The sequence below is a fragment of the Pyrus communis genome, chromosome 5 (genome assembly GCF_963583255.1).
Source record: "Pyrus communis chromosome 5, drPyrComm1.1, whole genome shotgun sequence".
NCBI classification, from domain to species: domain Eukaryota; kingdom Viridiplantae; phylum Streptophyta; class Magnoliopsida; order Rosales; family Rosaceae; genus Pyrus; species Pyrus communis.
Window position 1 is genome coordinate 865365 of NC_084807.1, and position 25838 is coordinate 891202.

Consider the following 25838-nt stretch of genomic DNA (forward strand, 5'->3'; position numbering starts at 1 on the left):
TTCTTTATAAAACTTGGCTTGGAACTTGAAGGTTTAATCGCGTAGCTTCACTTTTTATATTATTTTATTTTACCAATCAATATTGGAGAGAGGAAATTGAATTCGAGACTTGCGGTGCATTAGTAGAAGGACAAGGATTGTCTGCCCTCCCACTTCCAATGTCCTCCCATGCTCTCCTGTTTTGTATGGTCACGGTTAAGTTACGTCAACATTTTATGTTGTTTTTTTATAGAGATAATAAAACAAAAATAAATAGTAATATAAAATGTTGACGTGACTTAACCGTGACCACACAAACAGGAGGGCACGGGAGAGCATCGGAAGTGGGAGGGCAAACAATCCTTGTCCTTAGTAGAAACTCTTAGCCAACAAAGCTACTAGTCCTTCGCAATTCCGGAGCTTCAATTAGTTTCTCAAAGTGAAAGGGACAAATGGAGAGCATATTTTGCAGTGTAGATGCAAGGAATGGCAAATCCTATACCATATGGGAGCCTGGTTAGGTCCTGAAACGCTAGCTGTAGCTCTTGTGGGTCAAAAGCAGTAGGCGCTTCCCACATCGACGAGACCAGCAAGAACGAGCTACAGTCGGGACTATAAAAAGGGGCATTCCTGTTCAACTTAAAGTTACGGAGCTATGCATTGAGCACAAAGCGAACTATTCTTTCGCCTTTTACTAAAGAATACCGTGTGCTCGTCGCTTTAAGTGGCATACGCTTATTTTTGGAGGGGTGCACCTCTGTGGGTGCCCCTTACAATTCCAGTTCATAATTTATCAGACTTGCTGCAACGCTATTCATGTATGTGACATGGAAAAAACTGTAAACTATTTGTTCCAAGTTATAACTTTTCTTAAAACTCAAGTTCTTCATCTGTTTATTTCCAATTTAGAAGCCGTTCTGACGGATTAAATTCCAAAAATTTGTAGTTAATTAATATATCTCCCGGTATTTAATCGACAAGAGTCGATCGCCTGTTCCACATAGTAACGAGACACAAAAAGTGCATTTCATCAATCACCAAACACAAGTAACAAATCGACGTCTGAAAGTTACTGAATTTTCCTATCAAATCAGCGAACAAATTGCTCGAGTTTAAGAGCGAGGTTCTTCGTATACAAGCAAAATATGTAGTAATCAAAACACAAATTGCTAGTCATCATCCAAAGGCGACTGCTCTACAAGACATACGTTTTTGACTATCTATGCACTGACATGTATGATGCATGTTAAATGGGTCCTGGGATCAATCATGTTACATTCCAAAAATTTGACAACGGGTTTTGCCGCCAAATGTATATAGTTAGAATGGAGACCGCTAAGCATATTGTAGTTCTAGTTCCCTTGATTCATATGCCGGAGGCAGCAAACTGTGTATGTTCGCAAAAGGATCTTCACTGCCTGATGGTGGCTCCCCAATAGGTTTATCCAGAACATAGTCAGGAATCGCTACAAGCGTTTCATCAAAAAACTCTTTCATGGTCTGCAAGGTTCAAGAGCCATATCAGAAACTTAAGCAACTCAGAAATAACATAATTCCCTGGATCAGAGTAATAAACCATCGGAAAATAATGAATGAATATTGGGGATTGATTGTAACTTTCAAGTCCTAAAAGTGAAACTTAAGAAGTATACAAGGACAATAACAGCAGCAGCAGGAGCAATAATACTACCGTGCAATGCAGGAAAGCAGCATCAGCCTTGCGTTTCCATTGACTATTCCCAGGTTCTGAATGGAAAAGACCAATCAAAGGCTGCAGCAGAACAAAAAGAGGGTTATGCAATTGCACCAAATTATTATGGTCGGAGAAAACTTCTCTCAACGAGAGACTAGCTTAAGATAGTGTAACCCACTCAACAACAAAAAGCAGTGAAAGAGGGAAGAATAGAGACACCAGGATAATACGGTAATCACATATTGATGATACTGCAAAAGTATATAGGTTTATTTTCTCAATAATTCCTTTGCATTGTTAAACAAATCCAAAATGATGTCCCAGTGTATTCGACCTAAAAGAAATGATAGCCCAGAGTAAGACCCACCCATAAGGTAACAACTAGAATTCAACAAGGCAGATTGAGCCAGATAAGCAACGCATGTCAAATTACATAATATATATTGCTGTTTTGGTAAAGTAATATGACGTGACAAAACTGAAGGGACCCATGAAACCGAATGCTACATTGACATCAAAAGACAATCAGTTGAAAGCTTCCCAATTTTTTTTTAAAAGAAAATCATCTTGGAATCGGGAAAATATGGAAAATAATAATATAATATTGTCAGTTTGACATTTTCGTGTGTGCAAGAAGAGGTTGGCGGCATATTTTATTTGTTCTAGTATGACTTGTACAAGGGTATGTGTAAAACTTTCCAGATAGGAACACAAAATTATGAGGATGATGGTAGCACTAACCCTTGCTACATCTCGCACAGTTGGTTTGCGTCCATATTTTCCCACAGCAGTATCTCCATACACTTGAAACTTCTCCAGTATCTAAAGGTGGTGGAAAAGATAGTTATAAGCTGTAACAGTTCAATGGAAACTGAGTAGATACACCTATTTACAGCCAAGTTTGCAGACCTGACGCCGTGTTACACCACTGCTTGGTGCTCCATAAACTACAGTATCAACATGTCCCAAAGTATGCCATGGTCTATTGAAAAATGTACAATGGTTGTCAGTCAACTTTGGAGTCACATATTAACATTGCAGTAGAGAGGAATATCTGAATTTTAAATCAGAATTCTAAATTAAATAAAATAAAAACCTAACCTAAAGTTAACACAAATCTTAACCCAAAATGTTGGGGATATTTTAATATGGTGGAATCATTAAAGCAAGTAGTTAGTCTTCATTCAAGTCTCGATCTTTCACTTACCAGTAAATTTCTTACTTGGCACATGCAAGACACACATTTGGTTCAAGGGTAGAGGACAGACTTGCATATGATGTGATATGTTATGGGCTAAATAATATAGTGGAGGGAAAATGCTTCCCTTTCTTGGACAAGACTCGTAGACCAGAAAAGATCAACATAAGAGTTTTCATAGTCAGCTACCCTAATTTCATTCTTTCAAATCTTGCATCTTCTACTTAAGCCCTTGTTTTCACGCAAGAATTTGATTTGGTCCTTTGATAGGAAACAAAAACTCTACTGAAAGAATTCTAGTTTCACTCTAAGGGCTAGAATTACATGTGCACTCAGACACAAAAATGAAACAAAAGTATATACAGTATAATCATCAGAGAGGATAAGGGTCATAAAATAGACTGATAAGAGACCTGAACTACGTATACCAAATTTGTAAGTTCTTGCAGCAATTTACCATAAGGAAAAAGAAAATCCAAATTATGATATTACATACTTATTAAATGCAGCACGTCCAACCATTACACCATGAGCTCCTGCCCTTCTTGCTGCATTGACCTATAATTAGTGGGGGAAAACGACATGAGATAAAGGTTGTTACACATAGAGTTTCTGCATCAACTAAGAGGCAGCAAAAAAATGTCGACAGCTTTGTTGTATCACTATCACCATGTATTCCCAAATCATGTTAGAAACCAGGAATTCCAATTCATAATTTCATATGCATGCATAAAGTTGGAACATCAAGAAAATAACAGTTAAATTTTGCAAATATGCTGTATTGACTAATTACAATGAAGAAAGTTTCAAAAAATACAATCTTCTCAACAGTAAGGAAATGACAGCAGGGACACAATACCCAAGTTACAACTAACGTCCCAATTGACGATGCAAAATTTTATAGAAAATAATGAGAGTTGAACAAAAAAGTAGCTGGAAACATGATATCCTCTGAAGACAATACAATTGTTCATAGGTTCACCTCCTCAACGGTGTTTATGCCCCCATTTATTGTAAATCTCAAGTCTGGAAAGTCACGCAAGAGGCCATAAAAGTACTCATATCTGCAATAAAGTAATATATGAACAATTATAAGAAGCAGTATGCTACTAGTGAAGGTGATATACAAATGTTTACACATATAATCCAAGCATTTTTTTAATAGCAGTTATGAGATAAGCATATCAGTAACGTGACTAAGAAAATATAAGTTCATAAAACATGAAATAGCATATACATACTTAAGAGGCGGAATACTTCGATTTTCAGCTGGGCTAATTCCATTGAGTAGTGCCTTCCGTGAATGTATTATGAAATGCCTAGTTGGTGATTGAGAAGAAACCTTGTAAATAAAATCACCTGAAAAAGAGACAGGTGGTGACACAATTAAGTGAGGATGCAACTCAAGAAACTAAAATAAGCATAGCTACATATTCAGATACACAACGATGTGGAATTAGATAAACTCAGGTATAAGCATTAGACAAATCAATAATGCTCTCTGTTTATCACTCAACAAGCATATAAAACATAAATGTGGAAAGAGTGTACACAACAAACAAAAGGTGGTTCCTGTTAACTTTCAAAGAGCCGCATTTTTTCCAGATGCTGTTGTAGGTGAATTTAGAACGCTCTTGCATTGACCCCATTGCTTCTATATCGTTACAACATTTCACTGCTAAATTTATATTTAATATTCTTCCATCAGACGGATGAAACTTCGTAATATAAATTATGTCCTCTTTTTTCTTATTTGGCATACTGTAAATCATGTCTAAACCTATTCTTTTAATTTCCTTTTCCTTTAATCCAAAGATCATTTCGAACTTATGGTAAGAAAAATCTGCAAAATCACCAAACTGATCAAAATTTAGGCTTCCAACGATGTACAGATTTTGACTTTTTGTAGCACTGAATGTCATTGTGTTTTCATGGTATAAATATAATGACATGATCATAAAGCAATAAACAAGGGCTATGAAAGGTATAGCCAAACACATAAGGCAAAATTCAAGCATAACTATTTATATTATGCAAGAAACTATGTGTCCTCAGTTCATCATTCGCTGGCTTTTCCAATGTCTTTCTTTTTTAATATATTGATATTGACTAGTTTGCTAACTATATAAACAGAAGAATCAGGAAAAGGAAACTTACAGAGCTCGTTATATGAATCATGATTATCAACACCAATTCGACATTTCACGCTAACAGGTGCATCTGTGTGCGCAGCAATCACTGACATAGCCTCAGCAACAAACTTTCCTTGTAAAGACCAAATGTCTTTATCAGAGAACAGTGTAAAGAAAAAAAAAACTATATATATACATATGTGTGTGTGTGTGTGTGGAAAAGTTGCAAATAACAATATAATGAGAAGGGTATCAAACCTTTGGATCAAGCATAAGACTAGCACCAAAGCACCCGTGCCCAGCTACTCTTGGACTCGGACATCCACAACTGGTAAACGGTCGAGGGTCAGATTAGGGGTTGGGGAGAACTTGAAAGATAAATTCTAATGGACAAAAGCTTAATAAAGAGTACCAACTTAAAATTGATCTCATCATATTTGTAAGGGTTAGCAAGCTCAGTCGCTTTGGCGAGGTTTTCCAAATTATTCCCGCCAATTTGAAGAACAATAGGATGTTGTTCCGGGGAATATTCCAAGAATCTATCCTGATAAAAAGTCCCACTATCAGTTTTCTTAATCCAAACATATCAAATGTACAAGAAAAATCCAGAAATAAATGAAACTGTGAATACCAGTTCAAAATTTATCAAAAAAATAAAAATAACATAAAAAATAAAAGAACTTTAATCTAGGGGTTGGCCTTGAACCCGTGGGTCGGAGCGGGTATAAGGTGAAGAAATTGACGGGGCGGGTCCAAAAATCAGAAGAAACAGGGCTCTGGCCTGAACTGTTCTACCGTTGGACTATTGGATTAATCACACCTCCACCGTTGGATCTTTTCTCATTCATTCTCAAACTCACTCTTCTCCTAGGTGTCTTGACAGCCATCACCAATTCACCATCCCTTGACTCCGTCTCCCTCTCTCTGGCGACTTGAAACCACCATCACCATCATCTCCTCCCATACCTTCCAATCGCAACCAACCCCGTCACCACCATCGAGATGGTCTAACACCACGGCCAGCGCCTGTGAATCGAAATTGACCACCAACCATCACCAATTGAAATTGGCCACCGTCTGCTGGGATGAGCAGGGGACATGGAGCCAATGATTCCTGTGAAATCTCAGAGATGGCATCGTACACCATATTAACTTCACAATTTCCACCAAATTACTTTTTGGTTGAGACTAATTCAAAGCTTTCGGATTCTGATGTGACACTGAACAATTCTTTCTAATCTTATTCAAAATGAAGTCCAATGGGGTTCAATGAAGTTAGGCTTGGCTCAGTTAAAGACTTCTTATGAGCTCACGGTGTGGTAGATTTAACAAGTATATGGTGAGAAAAAGCAATAAATGATTTGGGAACACAGACATCTCAATTAGAGGTACTGATGCATTCTAAACGCAGTAGCAAGATCATCTGTCTTTTATAAAGTCCATGAACACCCTTTTACTATAGTATTAGAAATTCAAAATATTTAACTGATTGAAACCGATAATCAGAAATCCCCACGGTATAAAGTTATCAACTTCAACTAAATGCTTTATTTAAAGAGAAATGTCAAGTAAACACATGGAAGATGTTTGTCAAACTATCCCTTGTATTGGATGCCTACATCAATTCAAAAGAACCCTAATGGTATCTTGAGAAAACCAACTTCCACCGAATTATATTCTTCGTTGGCAGTCTTTCAAAGTTTTCGGATTTGGAAGTGAAACTCAACAAATCTTTCTCATGTTGCACAAAACGAAGTCCAATTTGAGGCTACAAAATTGCAATACTTGCAGAAAGAGTATATATAAATATGGTTTACCAGATTATCCTTCTGGTAGACAATGGTCTCAGCAGCAAGCATCTCTGTGTAGAGCCACGCATTCTTCGAAATGAGCCTGGCCAGCGTCCTATAGTGATTGTCAGTCCACTCCATCATGGGAGCAATACTGTAAATTTGCAACAAAACCCAATTCCGCAAAAACCATAAAAATCATGGGGCAGCAATGCAACGTGCAAATCAGTTAAAAAGTAAAGCGATTAGGGAGAAGAAGATGAGAACCTAAACCAAGGAGGAGGGTAATGGGCGTGGTGAGGATGGGTGGCGAGAGAATAAACCATGACGGCGGCAGCGGCAGGTGTGCTACTGCCGAGCACTTGATGGGTTTGACAGGAAGAGGAAGTTAAAAGTGGTGGTCGTGGATGCGGTGGCTGTTGAAGAAGTCCCCTGAAATAGATTAAACGACAATTTGCCACGGTTTTTTGTGCGAAGAAAAACAGAATGAATAGGAGTAACAGATGAACACGAAGAAGAAGAAGTTGGAAACTTCGTTTTTTTTCTTATGGGTCTGAATTTAAACTCACTGTTCAGAGAATCTCAGAGGCTCCGCTGGTTGTGTGTGTTGGTTCCATGGACTCTCGGGAGGGAGGTTGATAGCTTGATAGGGCAATTCTTGGTCGACGGAGGCAGAAGACAGAGCCACTGGAAAACGAAAGGTTGCTATCTATTGGACTTGGACATGGTAAAAGTAGCCCAATTTAACACCAGGCCCAATGAAAAAGCATTTAGCTTACTCTTACGTAAACACTGTTTGACTCTTTACATATAAAAATTGTTCGTTGTCAATAAAAAATTAAAATATGCAAAAATATAAGAAAAGTTTATGAATATAAGTTAAAATGTGATTTTTCTGCAAGAATCAATGATTTATTTTACATGTAAGAAACCAAATATTTTTCGCTATGAACTTTGATCTTTAACACTCAATTCCTTGGTTTGATAAGTAAAAAAAAAAAAAACCAACTCCTTGGTTCGGGCCAACAATCAATGTCACTCAATCCTTATCAAACTAACTACAATCTTTTTCTGTCCGTAAAGTCCCGTCAAAAATTTTAAAAAAAAAACAGGAAAAAAAAAAAACAAAAAAAGTAAAAACTTGGGTGTCCAAAAGCCCCAAATCTGGGTATCCAGTAGGAGTAGGATTATCTCCCCTCATATTACCATCCCCTCCTCTCATCCTTTTATTTTTTTTTTTGTCTTATTTTCTATATAAAAAATTCAAAACAAGATGTAAACGTGACGTAATCGCAACTGTTTAAATAAGAGGGGATGAAAAGAGAAAAAGATTAGAAGAGAAAGAATCATACTCCTATCTGGCGTTCCATAATTTGTGGGCCACCCCAACTCCCTACCCGGGGGCCCACGTTCATCTTCAAATATATGTGGCGGAGAAACAACCGCTACAACCGTCTTTCTTCTTCCTGCAAACTCTATCAGTTCAGTTCCTTACTCTCGCTACTTCCATGGCGAGCTTCAGCTTCAACACCACCAGAATCAGAACTCCCACCCTTCACTCTCAAAAACCCATCTCCAAATTCATCTCCCGCGCAAAACCCATCAAAATCCCATCTCCTCTCTCCACCACTCCCTCAAAACCCCGGCCAAAACTCCGCTGTTTCCGACCAAATTCCGTTTCGGAAAGCTCTGTTTCCACGACGCAAGAGGCAGAGGAGGAGGACTTTGATGAAGTGGACGATGACCCGACGGCGGAGCTGAGCTACCTCGACCCAGAAACCGACCCGGAGAGCATTTCGGAGTGGGAGCTGGATTTCTGCTCCAGGCCGATTTTGGATATCAGGGGGAAGAAGGTGTGGGAGCTGGTAGTGTGTGACGAATCGTTGTCGCTGCAGTTTACAAAGTATTTTCCGAACAATGTTATCAACAGCATTACTTTGAAGGATGCTATTGTGTCCATTAGTGACGAGTTAGGCGTCCCTTTGCCGGATAAAATCCGCTACTTCAGGTAATCATAACTGTTCATTTTCTTAATCTTCATTTAAATATCATCTCTGCTAGTAAACCGAAGAAGATTTAGTCATCTATATATGTCAAACAAAGCAACAACTACGTAAATCACAACCACTGAGGTGCGCTCATGGGGTTGGTGCAACTAATGTCTTACTAGTTGTTAACAATGGCATAAATGTTGCCAAATTTTTAACGAAAATAGCACGTTTGGGGCATGTGAGGTGCTTCACACTTGTGAAACTCCAATTTACTCTCGCATTGGTCACTCGTGCGTGAAATATTTCGAAAGAAGCGATGAAATAAAGTCATTGTCCTCGAATTGTAACAGTTCGTAAACTAGACGGTTAAAATCGCAGAAGTTAGCAGTTTATTTTGCGCATAATGTGTGCTTCTGTGGATTGTGCATACTTGAGAAAGCATGTCACTTGGGATTTGGAAACGGTTCCACCTTTATGATATGTTCATTTGGACTATGTAGGTCACAGATGCAGACAATTATCACAAAAGCATGTAACGAGCTCGGTATAAAGCCGATTCCCAGTAAACGGGTAAGCATGTTTTTCTTATCAATTCTCTAATTTTCGGAACATATACGGATTGAGGAAGCATTTTTTCAACCCCACAATTGATCAAGTAACTTATTTCCGCAGAGATGCAGAAGTTGCATGACTTTGAAACACCGCTTTTCTTTGAGTTTCAGGTACAAATGCTTCTCTCTGTCAGCTAATTGTCTTAAAACATTGCTTTTTGCAGTGCCTATCGCTGCTTTTGTGGTTGGAAGAACGCTACGAGACAGTATACACACGCCATCCTGGTTTCCAGAAAGGATCTAAGCCACTCCTTGCGTTGGATAACCCTTTCCCAATGGAACTTCCGGAAAATCTTGTTGGCGAGAAATGGGCCTTTGTTCAGTTGCCCTTTTCAGGTAAAGGACTTGCTAATGGCGACATTTCGACAGATATAACAAGTCACATTCCCTGACCTGCCTTATTCATCCAATAACATTTCATGTGCCCTTGCTAATTCTACTTCCTGTTTCAGCTGTTCAAGAGGAAATCTCATCCTTAGATACGAACCTCGTGTTTGGTGCAAGTCTAGATTTGGATTTGTTGGGGATTGAAATTGACGAGAAGATGTTGATTCCAGGATTGGCTGTTGCATCTTCGCGTGCAAAACCACTAGCAGGTGTTTATTCTCTCGGACTGTCATCTTCTTCTTGTGCATATTTACTTGCATATATTCATACGCAGATAGCATTTTATGTCATTAGATTGCTAATATGAACTGTTGGGCGAGTGGACCGACAAGATAACAATATCTTCTTGTGATACATTTTCCCTAAGTCCGCTCTCATTCCTATTGAGTCTTGTACTATTTTGTGTCGTTCCTCTTAACAATCAAGGATCCTTACAACATCTTGCTATATGGTGGTGTAGCTTGGATGAATGGGTTGGAAGTTTGCTCGATTGAAGTCGATCTGTCACGGGCTCGCTTGCTTCTTTCTGTCGGGATCTCTGGCCGATATATTTACGCCACCTACAATAAAACTCCTGAAACAAGTAGTGAAGCCGAAGCTTGGGAAGCAGCAAAGAAGGATTGTGGAGGCTTGCACTTCCTTGCAATCCAGGGGGACTTGGACGGTGATGATTGTGTTGGATTTTGGCTTCTGCTAGACTTGCCACCTCCACCTGTATAGTTTAATCTGTCGAAAGGTTTTCGAAAGAAATAACTCTCACGTTAGTTTCTCAGTTACATTACTTCATCTTCATACTTCAGAGTTGAGAAATGATTGCGAATACTGCTTCGGAAAGGAGTTTCTTGTTGAAAATTTGTACTGTTATCAAACTCGCTATCCGGCAAATTTGGTAGCAGGGTTCAAGGTCTCTCATGCAAAACTAGGGTTCGGGGTCCTTGAGTTATGGTACCGGGTCTGTGATCCTGTGTTCAGGATTACAGACCCAAAGTTATCCACTTAACATTTACAACTTGTATTGCCCCTCCTTCTAAGGAACTTTAGGATGCGAAATATTCCACAGAAAAGCAAGCACAACCCTCCTTCATTCATCTTCTTTATTCTAACCTCGTTTGAAGTAGTCTTGATTTCGCAGTTCACCCCTGCAGGTTTCCAGAACTTACCAAGTTCGTCAGGCGTGGGATTTACAGTTTCACAACTAATTGATGGTGCCAGATGCTTTCTAATTGCTGAACAAATTTCAGTCATCAAAGTAATGCCGGAAGCATTCATACTTTCAAAGATGGTAAACACATCTGGACCGGTACGAAAACAACTTTTCATTCCTATCCTCTCTGTTACCGAGAGTTCTAAAATATCATAGTTCGAGGCTGAGTATTCGAATACATTTCAAGAAGGTAGCTTAGCTGTCTATACAACGACAAAAAAAGAGAAAAAGAAAAGAAAACCTGCCTACCTCAGAATTTACCCCGGTTCACCAGAACTAATTCTTCACGACCGATGAAACTGAACAGCCCCTGCACATACAATCCTCTCTCAAGTCTGAAAGAATGTGAGCAAAGATACAAGCCAATGGATATGCTACAACATGTTATCTCTACCACCTTTTCAGAGGCAGACAACTTCCCTTTCATCTTAATCTGGAAGAAAGCCTCCGGATGAGATTAACACAAACATCAAGTTGTGTGTACTACGTACAGCCCTCATGTTCTTGGCCTCTTATGCTTTTCAGATACAAATCGAACCCCTTGCTTCCCAAGTTCTAGAGATTTGACTTTGCCATCATCTAAAGTTACAGATAATGTTGACATGCCTTCGATAACATTGCTAACCACTCCCTTATGCCTGTACGAAACAAGGGAAAAAGGAAAGAAATCAGCTCAAACGATAACATCAAAAGTCTCCCCTTAAAGTAACACTTGAAACTGACAACCTCATCTTCATGGGAAACAATCATTTAGCAGAAAACATGAACGACAATCGACTTAATGACTAAATTGCTGGCATTAAATAGTTTACAACTCAAGAAGTCCTTTTATATGTAGTATGAACTGTAATATTTTGTTTTATCTTATGCACTATACAGAAACAACAAACTCACCATGAATTGTCAGATAGCTGCTGAACTTCAACTCGCTTTCCGATTGCATCTCTGCCCAATTTTTTCAATATCCAGTTAACATCCATCTCATCCATTACATTATCCTGAACTGATTGTGTCTTGTCATCATTCTCACCAAATGATGTCTTCTCCATAAACGGTGATGGTCTCTTTCTTTTTGACCGCTGGCCCTTGACGTAACTTTTTTCTTCCTCATGATGAGAAGAATTCTGATTTTCAATATTAGGCTTCTTGAGCTTAAACTTCAATGACGGAGGTTTGGCATCTTTTGACGAAGAATGTGACACGGGTGTCTGAGCGTAATCATTGGTTTCAGTACGTATATTAGACCTGCCATGTGAATGCTTCCGGGAATATACCCTGTCATTTCTTAAAGTCGGGACTTCACCTACAGGCACAGCTGCAGTCGTGCCTCCTTCAATGCCCTTTCCAAACGAAACAGGTGTCTGCTCAGGTTGAATGGCTTCATATTCATCAGCCTTATCCCCTCTTGCAAATTTGGGGTTCTGATCAGAAGCTCCGGACCTAACTTTTCCCAACTTTATAAGGTTTCCTTCTCTCCCAGAAACCTTTGGAACTTTCAAGGGGCTAGAATAATCACTTCTATCTGCACAATGTCATCACGAAGGTTTCAACTTTCAATGACACAACATAAGAAAACATCAAATTTTGACTGAAATACTAATCAATTGAAAAGAGATCGAACTTTTCCACCATACTAATGGGTTGCAACTTGCAATCCTTATACCTTTAGCATTAACCAAACCATCATGTCTATCCACCATAACAGGTGCTCTCTGCTGGCTGGCATCTTCACCGGCTGCCCATCAAGAGAAACACAAGTCATATATCTACATATACATACAATACACACAAAATATATTGGTTTCTTTCAAGAATTTTCCACTAGCCTATTTCTCTTTATTAATTAAAGTAACCTGGCCACATCCACCATAAGCAGCTACTTCTCTTATTGGTTTTCGGCCCTCATTATATATATATATATATATATATATATATATATATATATATTTTTTTTTTAATAAGAAACGATGGTTTTTTTCCTTTTGGCCCTCAAAATTGAAGTGACATTCTAAATAATATTGCAACTGGAGAGAGAACAAGTAAGAAAAAAATCTGTATGTCTGACATACATTTTGTCAATGTCAACCTAAATGTCTCTGGGTTTTCAGTTGTCTATGTAGGAAACAAAGGTTTATGCCCCAAATTTCCATCATCTCAGCAACACATTGCCAAGACATTAACAAGGAAGACAGATCTACCGTCAACCCCTATATCATTATTTGTGGGTTTAAAAACCCAAATTGACAACTGACACGACCCTTCTGAACACTGAATGAGAGATTGTGAAAGCGGGTAGCAATGGGCGGATTTGATAAATGCTGGTTGTAGGTGGCTGTGGGAACATTCATTGGTATTCCTCTCAAACTCAAACCTTAGTTGGGCTAAAAGCAGTAATCTATTATTACCTAATGTTCAATGATGGTACCATATGTAAGCCTAACTCTTTTTCTAATGGCAATGCTAAAAGTAAGAATATAATAAGCCAAGTAACAGGTCATATAGAAGGCATACCATTGGAAGTCAACAAATCTTGCTCTCTTTGACAGGTTGAAGCATCAGATGTTGGAGACTTGGGCAAATTTATCTTCCGTGCACCAAAATTTATCACTAACTTCTTCCCCTTAACAGGCTTTGACTTGCCAGCATGCTTTCCAGTATCCTCTCCACTATCCAGACCATGAGACTTACCCTTGATACAAACGACTTTGGAAGCCCTATCTTCATCGCTCGCCATCACCTCATCAACAAACTTGTGCTTCAAAACACCTGGCTCATTGACAGAGCAAATCTCTTCGGTGTGGCCAAAACTTCCAGCTATAGGCGAAGAATATAAATCTAGTTCTGTATTTTTGTAGGGCCGCATCTCATTATTCTTGTCATAGCCCAAGCTAGATCCAAAGGACTGAGGATCATCATGTCCTCCAGACCTCTGAATCACTTCAGTTTTACCAACAAAGAACTCCTGGTATTCCTTTTTCTTAGCAGACACTTTATTTGAAGATTTTTTCCCACTGTCCTTGGTCTTTTTTTGTGACTTATCAACTAACCCTTTGAGAGATAATTTCAACGGACGCCCATACTCATTCTTTATTAATTGAGGGCCATTTTCTTCATCATCGGAATAGGGTGAAATAGAAAATATTTCTTCTTGAGTTGGCAACCCTGCAGCAGCCCTCAAGCTAAAAATTAAATCTTGCTCCGCTTCATCTTTTCTCCTCCAAAGCTCTACCACAGCATCCTCATTATTCTTGACCTGTAAAAGAAATCCAAAGTAAGAAGTAATGAAAGCTGAAAATTAAGAAAAACAAAAATTAAAGCAAAAAGGAGGGGAGCACAGAATACTATCTTATTTGAGCAAACCTGGTAGCATTCTCCACGACATGTAGCACATTTGTACTCGAGATTTCCATCTAACTGATACAGCTGATATCTCTCATCACTGAAAAAATAAAGAATCCTTTTGGAAATAAGCAATCCCATAGAGATATTATAAAAAAAAAAAAAAAAAAAAACAATTCAGCAATTATAACGTCACAAGATACAGTCGGATCATTTAGAATACATCAATATAAGATAAGTAGGTTTACGAAGAATAAACTCACTATACATGAGAGTGGTTATTTGAATTGATTTAACTGCTAGCCAAACAGCCCAGACCATAAAGGCTAATGAAACACATTTGAGAGAGTCAAAAGACGAGGGAGGAAATAGAAGTGTTTCCTCCAAATGTGTTACATTAGTCTTTGCTACAACACTAGTTCTATTAGGGAAACATTTTGCCACCAAACATTCGGGCCCAAAGTTCCATAGTACAAAATTACTCACTTTGGGACCAAGAAAAAGTAAAGGCAGGCCGCAGGATAATACAGCAAAACTAGTATGGGTCTATAAAAGTAATGAACCTGATTCCATCACAATGACAATGCACCCAACGCTGGCAAAGATCACAGCAAACCATTGGTGTTGATTCTGAATCTCTATAAACCTATAAAATAAGATCACAAATATGTCATGAGAAAAATCATGCAAGTTAATAAAACAAAAGTATCTCAGATAAATCAACCCTTATAGAAGCAAATTAAATACCTTCAAGCACACAGGACAATAGTTCCCCTTCACAAATAATCTTCCACATGCGTCACAGCAAGTGTATCCAAGAAACCATCTGTCAATGTAACAAGAAAGGAGTGAGTCCACCAGTACATGCTACGTAAAAGTACAAACTAAAATGTAAATAAATAGTCAAACAAATAATAACTTTGGTACATTAAAAAAAAAAAAAAAAAAAAAGAAAAAAGAAGTAAACTGAGCCTATCAGAGTTCTGCTTGATGGCATAGAATTTGAATGACTAGTTTAGACAAAAGCTATTTAAAGAGGGAGGGAAAATATGAAATGCATAAATAAATACAAAATACAAACATACTAAATTACACAGCAAAACTCATAGCAAAACGAAAACTTTAATTTAAATGGCTTTCATTGCAGAAGAAAAAGACACAAAATGCTACATAATTAGAAATAAGATGTCACAAACTACGTATAGAAGTATAAAAGGGTCTAAACTACGTACAAAAGTATAAAATAATTTAGAGAGATCCAAAATAGGGTGCTGGTAAGCCAAATTATCAGAAAGATAATATTAAATTCTAACATGGTGCCTAACAAACATTTTATGTTACTACAATGTTTCAAAATTACAGAAGTAAAATAACAGTCATCTTATCACTTCCGTTGATAGAAGAAAATAAAACTCACAGTATACAATATTGATAATTAATACCTCACACTTAAGCCATTTCCGGGGACTTTTGACCCACAGCTGTGACACCGTGTATGTTTCGGGCACACATAAGGTCCAGGAGAAACATTCTGCGCCATGAATTACAAAAGTAAGCATATTTTGAATATTTAGTTGGCCAGTATACAACTCAGGACTAAGCAGTACACACCCTACCTTGTGTGAAGGATGTTGGCAGTAACAATGGTAGGCGCCATCACACCTTTTACAGAACATAAGCTTGTTTGGATCTCCAGTTCTTCGGCACACCTGAAGAAAGGAACAAAAAGATACAGTCACACCACTTAGTATGAAGATTCCATTAATAAGCACAGTTTATTACCATCATAAGGCCAAAACCCCTATAGACAATCTTAGTCCTTATGAAAGTTATTTGATGTCAATAACAAGTGTAGGTATCTTGTTGAAAATGGTAGTGGTATCCTACATTGTTATATTCAGTGGAAAGCAGAAAATTGTTACCTAGGCTAATTTTATTTGTCATTTTATCAGGAGTTAAATTGCCCTGTATACATAGGCTACTCCTGCTGTAATGGGTCTTCCTTTTTGCAAATGGTTTAATAAGAATACAAGAAAAAAAAAGTCTCACTTCTTTTCCTCATGTTCCAGTTATTTCTTTTCTTTCAATCCTTCAAATTATTTTATTCTTCTCTCGATCACATCAAGATTTCCGCACAGGTTTTACAATTATCCAATTTGACTCCTTTTCTGGGCAAGTAATACATGTGGGTTCTATAAGCCATTTAATATTGACCAAAAGAAAGAAACAAAAGAGAAAAGGCGACTGGGGTTGCATTAGAGAACAGAAACATAAAAAAATTGTCGAGCAAGAAAAATGGACCCTTTAAATTCTTTTTAAGGAAATATGGAGGATTTGGACTTTCACGCATGAATAGAAACAACAACATTGGACGAATATTGCAAATCACCCATTACCTCACAAATTCGGCACAGGGGGCATGTCCATGAACTCCAATGAAATAGATCTATAAAGAAGTCCAATTAATTTTATTATGCAAAATCTGTAGCCTCGGGAGAAAATAAAAAAAAGAGAAGAGTGACACACCTCTGTGTTGAGACCAAACCTTTACGCAGTTCCTGTGGTACTTCTTGCCACAAGTTTTGCATGGAAGCATTTTTCTTGCTCTCTCACTTCCTTCATTTTCACCACAAAAGCATATCCGGCACATAACATTCACATTGGACTGAGCCTGCTCTTCACCCACAACGCCTCTTGAGGTGTCCTGTTAAAAGGAAAAATAACTGATATTTTCAAAAACAACAAATATAGAAAGAACATAAATATATAGCGGGAAAAATAACAATGAGTTCAACACCCCAAAAAAGTCAAAGTATTACAACTGCAAACATATGTATTTGACATTCAGCAAAACTGCAAAGTCATATTGGCACGTGTCCCAAAAAAACCAAACACAAAAAATGGTGCAGGTAATGGGAGCCATGGGCTGCTCAAAATACTATGATGGAATATTCAATTCCGGTCCCTACTAGGTCCGCTGAATATGAAGTCTTTTTTGGTGACATGATAGTAAAGGTTATGCCATGAGAAGATAAACTCTCCTTGTGCGTTATCATAAGAAGCTACTTCGCAGCATTTCTTTCCATCCGATCCTAAAACATCCGCCCTTTTGAAGGGCTTTTTCTTTATCTCTCTTAATTTCTCATCTGTCAGTCCTACTGTTAATGCCCTCTGTAAGATCTTCTGAATCCACCTATTTTCTTCTATACCCTAGAGGAGGTGAGCATTACAGAAATTTTAAACGCGATGAAAATTTTGTACTGAAGGAATACCAATTTCTGGTTTAGAATCAGATATGAGACCTAACAAAAATGAAAAATAGAAAATAAGAAAGGATGTTTAGGTGCTGGCCATGCAGTTCTTACTTTGTCCGCTCCTCTTACACGGGTCTGCATAAGACAAGTTAACGAAGCTTTTCAGGTTGGACCCGCTTACCCAATTCCCTCGTAGAATAAGAACCAGCGTTACCAAATGTGGATATACTGCTTATTCAAGACAATCCCAGCTAAGTCCAGGTATAAAGGTGTACCAAACAAGCCCTAAGTGCGGTCTGTAACGCCTCAAGAATCCACCTATTTTCTTCTAACAGATTTTGTGTTTTCAAACAAAATACATCCGTATCTTCGCATCAATGCCGTTCAAACTTAGCAAATATAGAAATATACAAATGCAGTAATAAATGGAAACTACAATTTAGGGAAACTCCAATTATTAAATAATCAATTCCTCTTATTCCGGGGCATGGCAAAGCGGAAGCTTTAACTCAAGAGCAACCTCAAAATGTCAGTGTGAAGCAGTATTAGCCAAAAACTCGTCAGCATTAAGCAATTGCAATTCATTTTACAACTAAATACTCTAAATTCACGTAACACGGATTCGATACAAACATTCATACAATAATAACCCCAAAAACTAGCTCCTACACTTACACTTGAAACAATTCAAACAATCAAAAGCAGTGAATTTCAAGAACCTCACCGACAAATAACCAGACTCGAATCGCCGAGCAAAGTCCTCAGCCGCCACCATATCCGCAGCAGCCTTGCGCTGGAGCGCGGCACGTTTGGCCTGGGAGGACGCCGCGGCGGCGGACTCATCGTCAACAACGGCAGCGGCGTAACCATCTCCGACGGCAGAAGACATAACCGGCTGGGGAAGCGGCGGAGGCGGCGGGGCGACCTTCGGAACGGCGACCTGGACCGTTTTGCCATCGTCGCGAGCCCTAATTCCGGAGGGATCGATGAGAAAGTCGTGAACTCGAAGCACGTCTTCGAGGAACGAGGCCTTGGCATTCCCGGTGGCGAGGGTTCGCGGAAACCCTAACGCACAGTCGCAGATTCGCCGGCTGAGATAAACAACGACGAGTTTTAGTGAGAGAAAGAGACGAGAGGGAAAAAAGATAGAGAGAGCGAGAGTGTTTGGTACCATGTAATTGGGCAGGCGACATGAAATGCCATATTGCGCTGAGAGGAAAGATTTAGTCTTTAGATTTGAAAAAATTATGGGTTGAGGGATCGCCCTCCTTCCCTCGCCCTCCCAACCCAAAATTTTTACTTTGGAATATTAAAATTAAATTTGTTTTATAAAAATTTAATTAAAATTTTAAATTAGAAATTTTAGATGGGGGTGACTGTGTATGTGGGTAATAGTACGATGACGAAGATTGTCGACAGTCGACCGAGCGAGCTAGAGATGACAGAGATGGAGACTAGGGGGAGAAAGAGAGAGGATTTGGGTTTATAGGGTAAATTGGGGCCGAGAGTCTCGTACGTGTCGAATTGCTTTTGGCTTTCATACATTCTTTAGTTAAAATTGAGAATTCCGGATATCTCGTAATCGGAATCATCATTATACATCATGCGATCAAAAATTATTTTAAATTTTTAAAATTTAAAATTAAATATAAATAATACATAATAAAAACTAGTCGCACGATGTATAATGAACGGTTCCGATCACTGAATCTTCAGGATTCTCAAAAAAAGAATATGGCAATGATCCTTTTCCGTCAAACCTTGACGGTGTAACAACTGCGGATCCCACTCTTTGCTGACATGGCGGTTAATCACGTGCCACATAAGAAAAAATATTTTAAAATATAATTTTTTTAAAAGATAACGTTTATACGTCTAAAAAACGTGATTTTTGGACAATGTTTGCTCTTACAATTTGTGTGAAGGGGATCTACAAATATTTCCTTGTGGATACAATAAAACCCGAATATAATATGTTGTTCGACAGTGTGATGCACCACCAAAGTTGAACTAAACACAAGAAGAGATAGACTGGTTGTAACCTTGCACAGTGCACTATTTTGCACCTTCATCCGTTCCAGAATATTTTATTTTGAAAAACTTCCAACAATATTGTGCAAAGGTATTGGTGGATTGTCTTCATTCGAACTAGGCTCACAACAAGATTTGGAGGATATTTCCTACCTTGGAGGAAATCAGAATGTTTCTTTGAATAAAATGTTTCAATTGATCAAAAAATAAAACATAATGCTAGACTAGTTTCCATACGAAAAATACGAAAATCATATAGAAGGATTCGATTTTGGAACTTCTTCCACATTGTATTTAGGTAGCACACTGTTTAAGTTGTATTGATGTCAAAAGTTGGTTCAACGAGATAGAGATCGTAGAACAATAATCGCACACAAGAAACCATGGATTTACGTTACATTGGTCACCCACCTCGAGTTGAGCTTCCCATTTAAGTCTTGGTTTGGTACTGAAGTGATTCTGAAAAAAAAAAACTGGTATAAAAAAAAGCTGGGAGCATTTTTGTGTTTGGTAAACATTCAGCTTTAGTTTTTTTTCACAGTTTTGGGTGAAAAAAAAATCCAAAAACAAGAAGCTATAAAACCCAGCTTTGAAAAACCGGTTTTTTTTCATATCTGTTTTATATAAAAGTTTACCAAACACTATAATATTGCATTTTTTTTTTCAAAAGCACTTTTACAAAAAAGTTTACCAAACACTCTGCTACTTTATTTCACAGCTGCTTATTCTTACAGGACAGCAGAAACAGCTTTTTTTTTAAAGCGCGGTAATACCAAACCAGCCTTTAGTCCAAGGGTCTTTGTTTCGGGTCTTCAATATTTTACAGTGAGAGGATTTCATGAAACTGATCATATATTCCCTAGGAATCGGTATAACATATGACTTATGGGCACCTTTACGGGGACAAAGATTTGCGCACTATCCTGGTTAACCGGCATTGCCCAAGCGCGGTGTTGGAAATTGTAGAAAAAAAGAAACTTAACTGTAGCGGTCTTCAGACGCAAATGCGTTTGTTGATTTACAGTTTACACTACCTCAGTAATTTCTAGCCTCATTTTTCCTGCCTTGACTTTTCTTTTTTTTTCACATGGCTCCTCCTAAGTTTCTATACAAACTACGATTTTTCACAAACCATCTGTGGTAAATCCTTGCTACAATTTGTATCTAAAATTCTAAGCTATCTTTTGCTATGTTTGACACATTTACATGATCGAAAAATCATCTTCAAGGCCATCTAGTTGTCCTTTTAGAGTGTTTTCTTGGATGATCAAGACTGAGGTTCTGACCGAGAAATCAGAGCCCGAAAGGACATCCCCGATTGGCCCCAACTCCGGACATTGCTGCCAGTCATTCATCCCAAATGTCAGAACCGAATTCACCCTTTCCCCTCGTCCCACTATAATGAGCGCGTACTGCCCGTCCAGTTCCCTCAAGGTAGAATAGGTCTCAGCAGAATTGGCCATATGCTTCTCAACATAAGCAACTTGTCCACATGCTATACGTCTCTCGTAGAAGCTTGCGAAACACTCATCGTCAAGCTTCATTTCCTCTTCTTGCTCAGAACGGCTGACAATGTAATTTCCAGGTCTGACTGTGGCCTCTGAGCTAGCATCTACCAAGAATCTTATGACTGTGAGCTTTACACCTGCATGTCGTGCTACGCGACCAGCATAGGCAAGTGCTTCTCTATCGTCTTTGCCACCAATGAAGATGACTGCCACGCTAACAGAATGATCTTGTGTTCTTGGTAGTTTTTCAATCAGTCCAAGACCTCTGTCTACAAGAATCCCAACGGAGCACGGAGCATTCTTGAGGATCTGTTAATACCAAAGTATATCATTAACTGATAAATAAGAAGTATGCTAAAACAGATAAGTCTATAGAAATGTGGAAGAACCTGGAAAATTGAACAGATATTAACTCCTTTACTTTGTATTTAGCATGTTACTAATTGAATTGTCTAATTCTTTGAGATAGAAACCAAAAGCCCTAATATAACCTAGAGCCTAGAGGCTTTATCAGTGAATGTGTCAAGCATATGCTTCCAAATATGATCACGGTGCTTGAATTCGTTAACTTTTTCTTGTAGAATTTGTAGGTGTTTGAAAAATATTCAGTTGTCTGATATACATTACCTTACGGTTCACATATCTGAAAGCAGAATTTCCGTTATCCAAGGTTCCATCTGCCCGTTGAACCTTGTGGAATGGCAAGATGATGAGGCCTACCATTGAGTCCTCTGCCAAAATGCAAATATCCTGGGGCATGCCACTGAAAGTCGAAAGTGCAAGCAATCGTCTAAGTGTGATACCATCTCCACTCTCCGCTACATATGCTTGAACTGCAGAAGTGACTTGATCTCTCATGTCTTTCACTCTTGTGTGAGTCACAGTCATGGTGTCCGCCCCTTCTTCTTTTACCAGTGTGGCTGCAATTTCGTCTGTGAGTTCTATCATGTCTGTTACATATACCACAATACCAGGGTCAGCTGTCCCTCTAGATATCTCAATGAAGTTTATCATAGTTTGAACATTTTGAGGCCCATGAAGGCATAGTAATATGCGGACTTCGCTTGAAGGGTCAAGCAACTGAAGTGACATTCGATGAGTAGGTGCCCGTTTCCTTGCACGCTTGATGATTTGTGCCACAACTGATGGGGCGTGCACAACCGTGAAAAATATAGCTATTACCATCACAGTGCTGGTTGAAGTAGATGTTTTCCCAGCCTGCATGCAATATCAGAAGAGCAAAACGCAACAAGATCAGCGTGGTTCACATAATATGACCAATGGTTACGAATCACTCGTAAGTTCTCTGATTCCGTAAGGAGGAAAAATAGCATGTGCTTAATTAAACAGTATCATTAATAACTTTAGGAGTAAAAATGCCTCAGAGAAAATTGAGAGGGAAGAAGAAAGCAGGTGAGAAAAATAAATAGAGACGTGAGAGACTAACTTGTTTTGCAGCAATGGCCAAGTATATGTGAAAATGGCCTTTGGTGGTGAGAAGAAGCCCGAGTGCAATAGATTCCGGCCAGTGAAACCCCAACAGCTTTCCGCAGAGGACAGTTCCAGCAACTTTTCCTACTGTTGCTATACCAAAAAGTACAAATAACCTTGCCCATGTCCCGAACTGGCCGGGTTGAAATTCCTTGAACGCAGCTTCATAACCCATCCAGAAGAAAAAAATGGGATAGTAAATGGTAGATAACAAGTAATTGATCTTGCCGATCACCCATTTCGATACTCTCCCCCCCTTTGGTAAAAAGGTTCCTGCCATAAATGCACTCAAGGCCGGATTGTATCCATAAATTGGTGAGCAGGAAATGATCAAGGCCATGAAAGCAAGAGCAAGCACTAGATGTGAACCTTTGATGGGTTTGCCTTCGGGGTTTTCGTTGTTGACCCAGTTCATGAAGATTGGTGAAACATAGCCTGCAAAAAGTGTCTGGATCACCAATGCCGAACCCATCTCAATGGATCTTCGGACGCGTTTTGAAGTCTCTACAACTTTCCCTCCAGAATCAACTGGCCAAAAGACATAGCCAATGGAGAGGAGAAGGGTGGATACAAAATCAGCGTGCATTCCTGCAGAAATGACTAGCTGGCCTATGTCCGACTTGCCTATTTTGAGACTCGTTATGAGACGTGTCAGTACAGGAGAGGCGGTGCTAGAGAGAACGGTGGAGAGGGAGAGTGTGAAGTCAACCTTGAAACCGCCATCTGTAAACTGCAGAAATGGTGTTATAGCGCAGGCTAGGATGAATGTGGAGAGCATACCACCATAGGCCACTTTAGCATCCTTGGTTGGTTCTTTAAAGAGTACATATGGATCCATTTCTATGCCTAACACAAACATATAGCAGATCATGCCAAAATCAACTATAAAATTCAACGTTTTCCTGGCTGAATCCGTTACTAGGTTGCGTATGAACCCTAAGTTTCCGATCAACAGTCCTATCTGCATACCATAAGAGAGAGCAAGAATTTGATCACAATAATAGTGGCAAGTGAGTAGAACCAAAGAGAAACACCACGCAAGGTAGCGAAAGATGGTACTTTCGTGTTTTAATGAAAGGTGCAGTTTCTTTTCTGCATTCAGATTAACTCTACATTAAACTGCTATTTTTCAATGCAGCATTTAGATTACAAACAAATAAAGAACGTGAGAGCCGCCACAAGGCATACACGATTACGCAATAAGCCTCACTAGAATAAGGCAGCAAGTTTTTATTTGATCAAATATTACAACAAAATGCTTGATCCCATCTGCTATTCACACTCGTATGCACTCACAATGGCCCTTTGAAAATGCTTCTGCTCATAAGCGGCTTTGCTAGAAGCGCTTTTATTAGAAGCACATGAAATTTTAAAATACTCATATAAGGATTACATAATGACAAACAAGGAGTGCAAATAACATTTCCCGTTATGAAAAAAAAATTGATTGCCAACTTTTGGAATGAAAAATGAAGAGGAAAACCAAAACAAAATTATGAGAACAAAACAAAAAACAAAGATGAGTACATGGAGAGAGAGAGAGAGAGAGGGGGAGAGAGAGAGAGAGAGAGAGAGGGAGAGAGAGATAGAGAGAGAGAGAGAGAGAGACTTACAACGGTGTCGGAGGTAATGCGAGGCTGAGAATATGGCTTTAACAAGAAGTGGGAAACATTGCAGAGAGCATACATTAAGAAGAAACCCAATGCATACTTTGCTAATTTTCCAAAAAGCTCTTTTAACTTGAGAGTGCATGGTCCAACAATTGAAATTTTTTGAGAAGTACGTAACTTTTCCTTGCTGCCCATTTTTTTCTTCTCTTGCTTTTCCTCTCAATCTTTTGTGTTTTTGTTTGCAATTGCAAGAGAATTTTTTTGTTTTGTTTTGTTGGGCTGGAAGTTTGCAAACGAGCACCAATGGCACGGTTAATTCTCTCTCCAGCTTGGCCAGGATGAATTAGTGGTTCTGATTAATTGCTTGTTGCTTTGTTTGAGGAGAAATTGAAGGAGAACGGCTAGGAGAGAGAGCCATTTACAATGGTAGGCAGGCATTCTTTCATAAAACAAAAATTTGAAAGGAAAAAAAAAACAACAGTAGAAATTCTACAACTTTGCAATAAAAAATACAAGGAATATTTTTGCTCACTACTTTGTTTATATCGTTAGATGAGTTTTTATTTAGAAATCTACGTAGATAGACAAAAATCTCAAAATTTAAACTAATCCAACGTTTATAAATATGATGGTGGCTGGTGACCATTACCATCCCTTAAGGGTGATGAGCAAAATGCGCGCAAAATACAACCATATGGGAATTGGTTCGTAATACTAATAATTAATTGCAATAAAATTCACATTAATTTTTTTATTTATTAATTTCTTATGAATGAATCAAAAGTATTAGATGCAATGCAACTAGATCCAAGGCTAGAAAACATTGCAAATATTTGTACTAGGATCTTGACCTAATTGATTAAAAAATAAGAAGAGTGCTAGCTGCTATATTTACCCACCTATCTTACTTTTTCATCCACCTCTTAACTAAAATACATAGGCTGTTAGGCACAATATCAACCCATGAAACTACACATGCAATGTACCATAATGTTAGAGTCTTTGGGATATTTCAGGCAAAACCTCTTCAGAAGTGGTATATAAATATAATATGGGAAATTTTATTTAAACCCATGTAACCTATTTCTACACCCAACTTACTCATTGCATCCATTTGATTTTTAACTAAACTATTAATATCTCTTTAAACCCAAATTTATTACCTATTATACCCCCATAAACCCAATTCAATATGTAGATTTTTCTTTTCACCCATTTGATTTTTAACTATCTTTACTCTGTCTGGAAACGGACACTGAAAATTGGGGTGTGAATTCAGCTATGGCTGACAACAAGACTGACACTTTTATACATTTTTATACTGAAAATTTGGGTGTGAATTCAGCCATTGCAGGCAGCTACAGAAAAAAGAAAAACAGCGCAAAAGATGGAAAGGACGAAAGAGAAGGTGGTGGTGGTGGTAGAGACGGATCGCTGCACGTGAATTGGGAAGAAGCATTGAATTGGAGCAGGAGCTATGCAGGTGCAGGGACTCCTCCTTCGAATCGATTTCAACATGGCTTCTAATATTAATTGAAACACTTTCTTTTTTTTTTTTTCTTTTTTTTTTTTTCTTTTTTTTTTTTTTTTAGGGTCTCTGCCTTGACACGCCACCCAGAA

General features: G+C 38.5%; 4 protein-coding genes and 1 non-coding gene across 9 annotated transcripts; 2 read left to right on the forward strand and 3 right to left on the reverse strand.

The window, feature by feature from the left end:
* The first annotated feature begins 630 nt into the window (after nt 1-630).
* Nucleotides 631-747, forward strand: LOC137735781 (U5 spliceosomal RNA). Its single transcript, XR_011068690.1, has one exon. It is a non-coding gene; the product is annotated as a U5 spliceosomal RNA (small nuclear RNA).
* A 334-nt stretch (nt 748-1081) lies between these two features.
* On the reverse strand, nt 1082-7518 carry LOC137734698 (uncharacterized). 4 transcript variants are annotated; one of them, XM_068473957.1, is made up of 13 exons: nt 7362-7518; nt 7060-7224; nt 6820-6907; nt 5419-5546; nt 5261-5330; nt 5028-5130; nt 4112-4229; nt 3853-3934; nt 3367-3428; nt 2582-2654; nt 2414-2494; nt 1670-1750; nt 1082-1479 (listed from the first exon to the last, which is right to left on the reverse strand). In XM_068473957.1, exons 2-13 carry the CDS (start codon nt 7116-7118, stop codon nt 1315-1317), a joined length of 1110 nt encoding a protein of 369 aa, XP_068330058.1. In that variant the 5' UTR covers nt 7119-7224; nt 7362-7518; the 3' UTR covers nt 1082-1314. The 4 variants fall into 4 exon arrangements, with proteins under 4 accessions (XP_068330058.1, XP_068330057.1, XP_068330059.1 ...); XM_068473956.1 differs by having other exon boundaries at nt 6820-6946; XM_068473958.1 differs by lacking the exon at nt 7362-7518 and having other exon boundaries at nt 5415-5546; nt 6820-6946; nt 7060-7200.
* Nucleotides 7519-8260: 742 nt separating this feature from the next.
* On the forward strand, nt 8261-10986 carry LOC137734107 (protein TAB2 homolog, chloroplastic-like). Its single transcript, XM_068473391.1, has 5 exons — nt 8261-8800; nt 9284-9353; nt 9559-9730; nt 9847-9990; nt 10242-10986. Exons 1-5 carry the CDS (start codon nt 8301-8303, stop codon nt 10499-10501), a joined length of 1146 nt encoding a protein of 381 aa, XP_068329492.1. The 5' UTR covers nt 8261-8300; the 3' UTR covers nt 10502-10986.
* Nucleotides 10987-11080: 94 nt separating this feature from the next.
* On the reverse strand, nt 11081-19022 carry LOC137734108 (uncharacterized). 2 transcript variants are annotated; one of them, XM_068473393.1, is made up of 13 exons: nt 18750-19021; nt 18303-18669; nt 16851-17028; nt 16721-16770; nt 15941-16033; nt 15767-15855; nt 15072-15150; nt 14888-14970; nt 14346-14424; nt 13497-14238; nt 12649-12720; nt 11880-12507; nt 11081-11623 (listed from the first exon to the last, which is right to left on the reverse strand). In XM_068473393.1, exons 1-13 carry the CDS (start codon nt 18779-18781, stop codon nt 11482-11484), a joined length of 2634 nt encoding a protein of 877 aa, XP_068329494.1. In that variant the 5' UTR covers nt 18782-19021; the 3' UTR covers nt 11081-11481. The 2 variants fall into 2 exon arrangements, with proteins under 2 accessions (XP_068329494.1, XP_068329493.1); XM_068473392.1 differs by having other exon boundaries at nt 18303-19022.
* A 1375-nt stretch (nt 19023-20397) lies between these two features.
* Nucleotides 20398-24413, reverse strand: LOC137733372 (cation/H(+) antiporter 28-like). The gene is made up of 4 exons (XM_068472524.1): nt 24222-24413; nt 22565-23569; nt 21745-22335; nt 20398-21426 (listed from the first exon to the last, which is right to left on the reverse strand). Exons 1-4 carry the CDS (start codon nt 24411-24413, stop codon nt 20812-20814), a joined length of 2403 nt encoding a protein of 800 aa, XP_068328625.1. The 3' UTR covers nt 20398-20811.
* Nucleotides 24414-25838: the final 1425 nt, after the last annotated feature.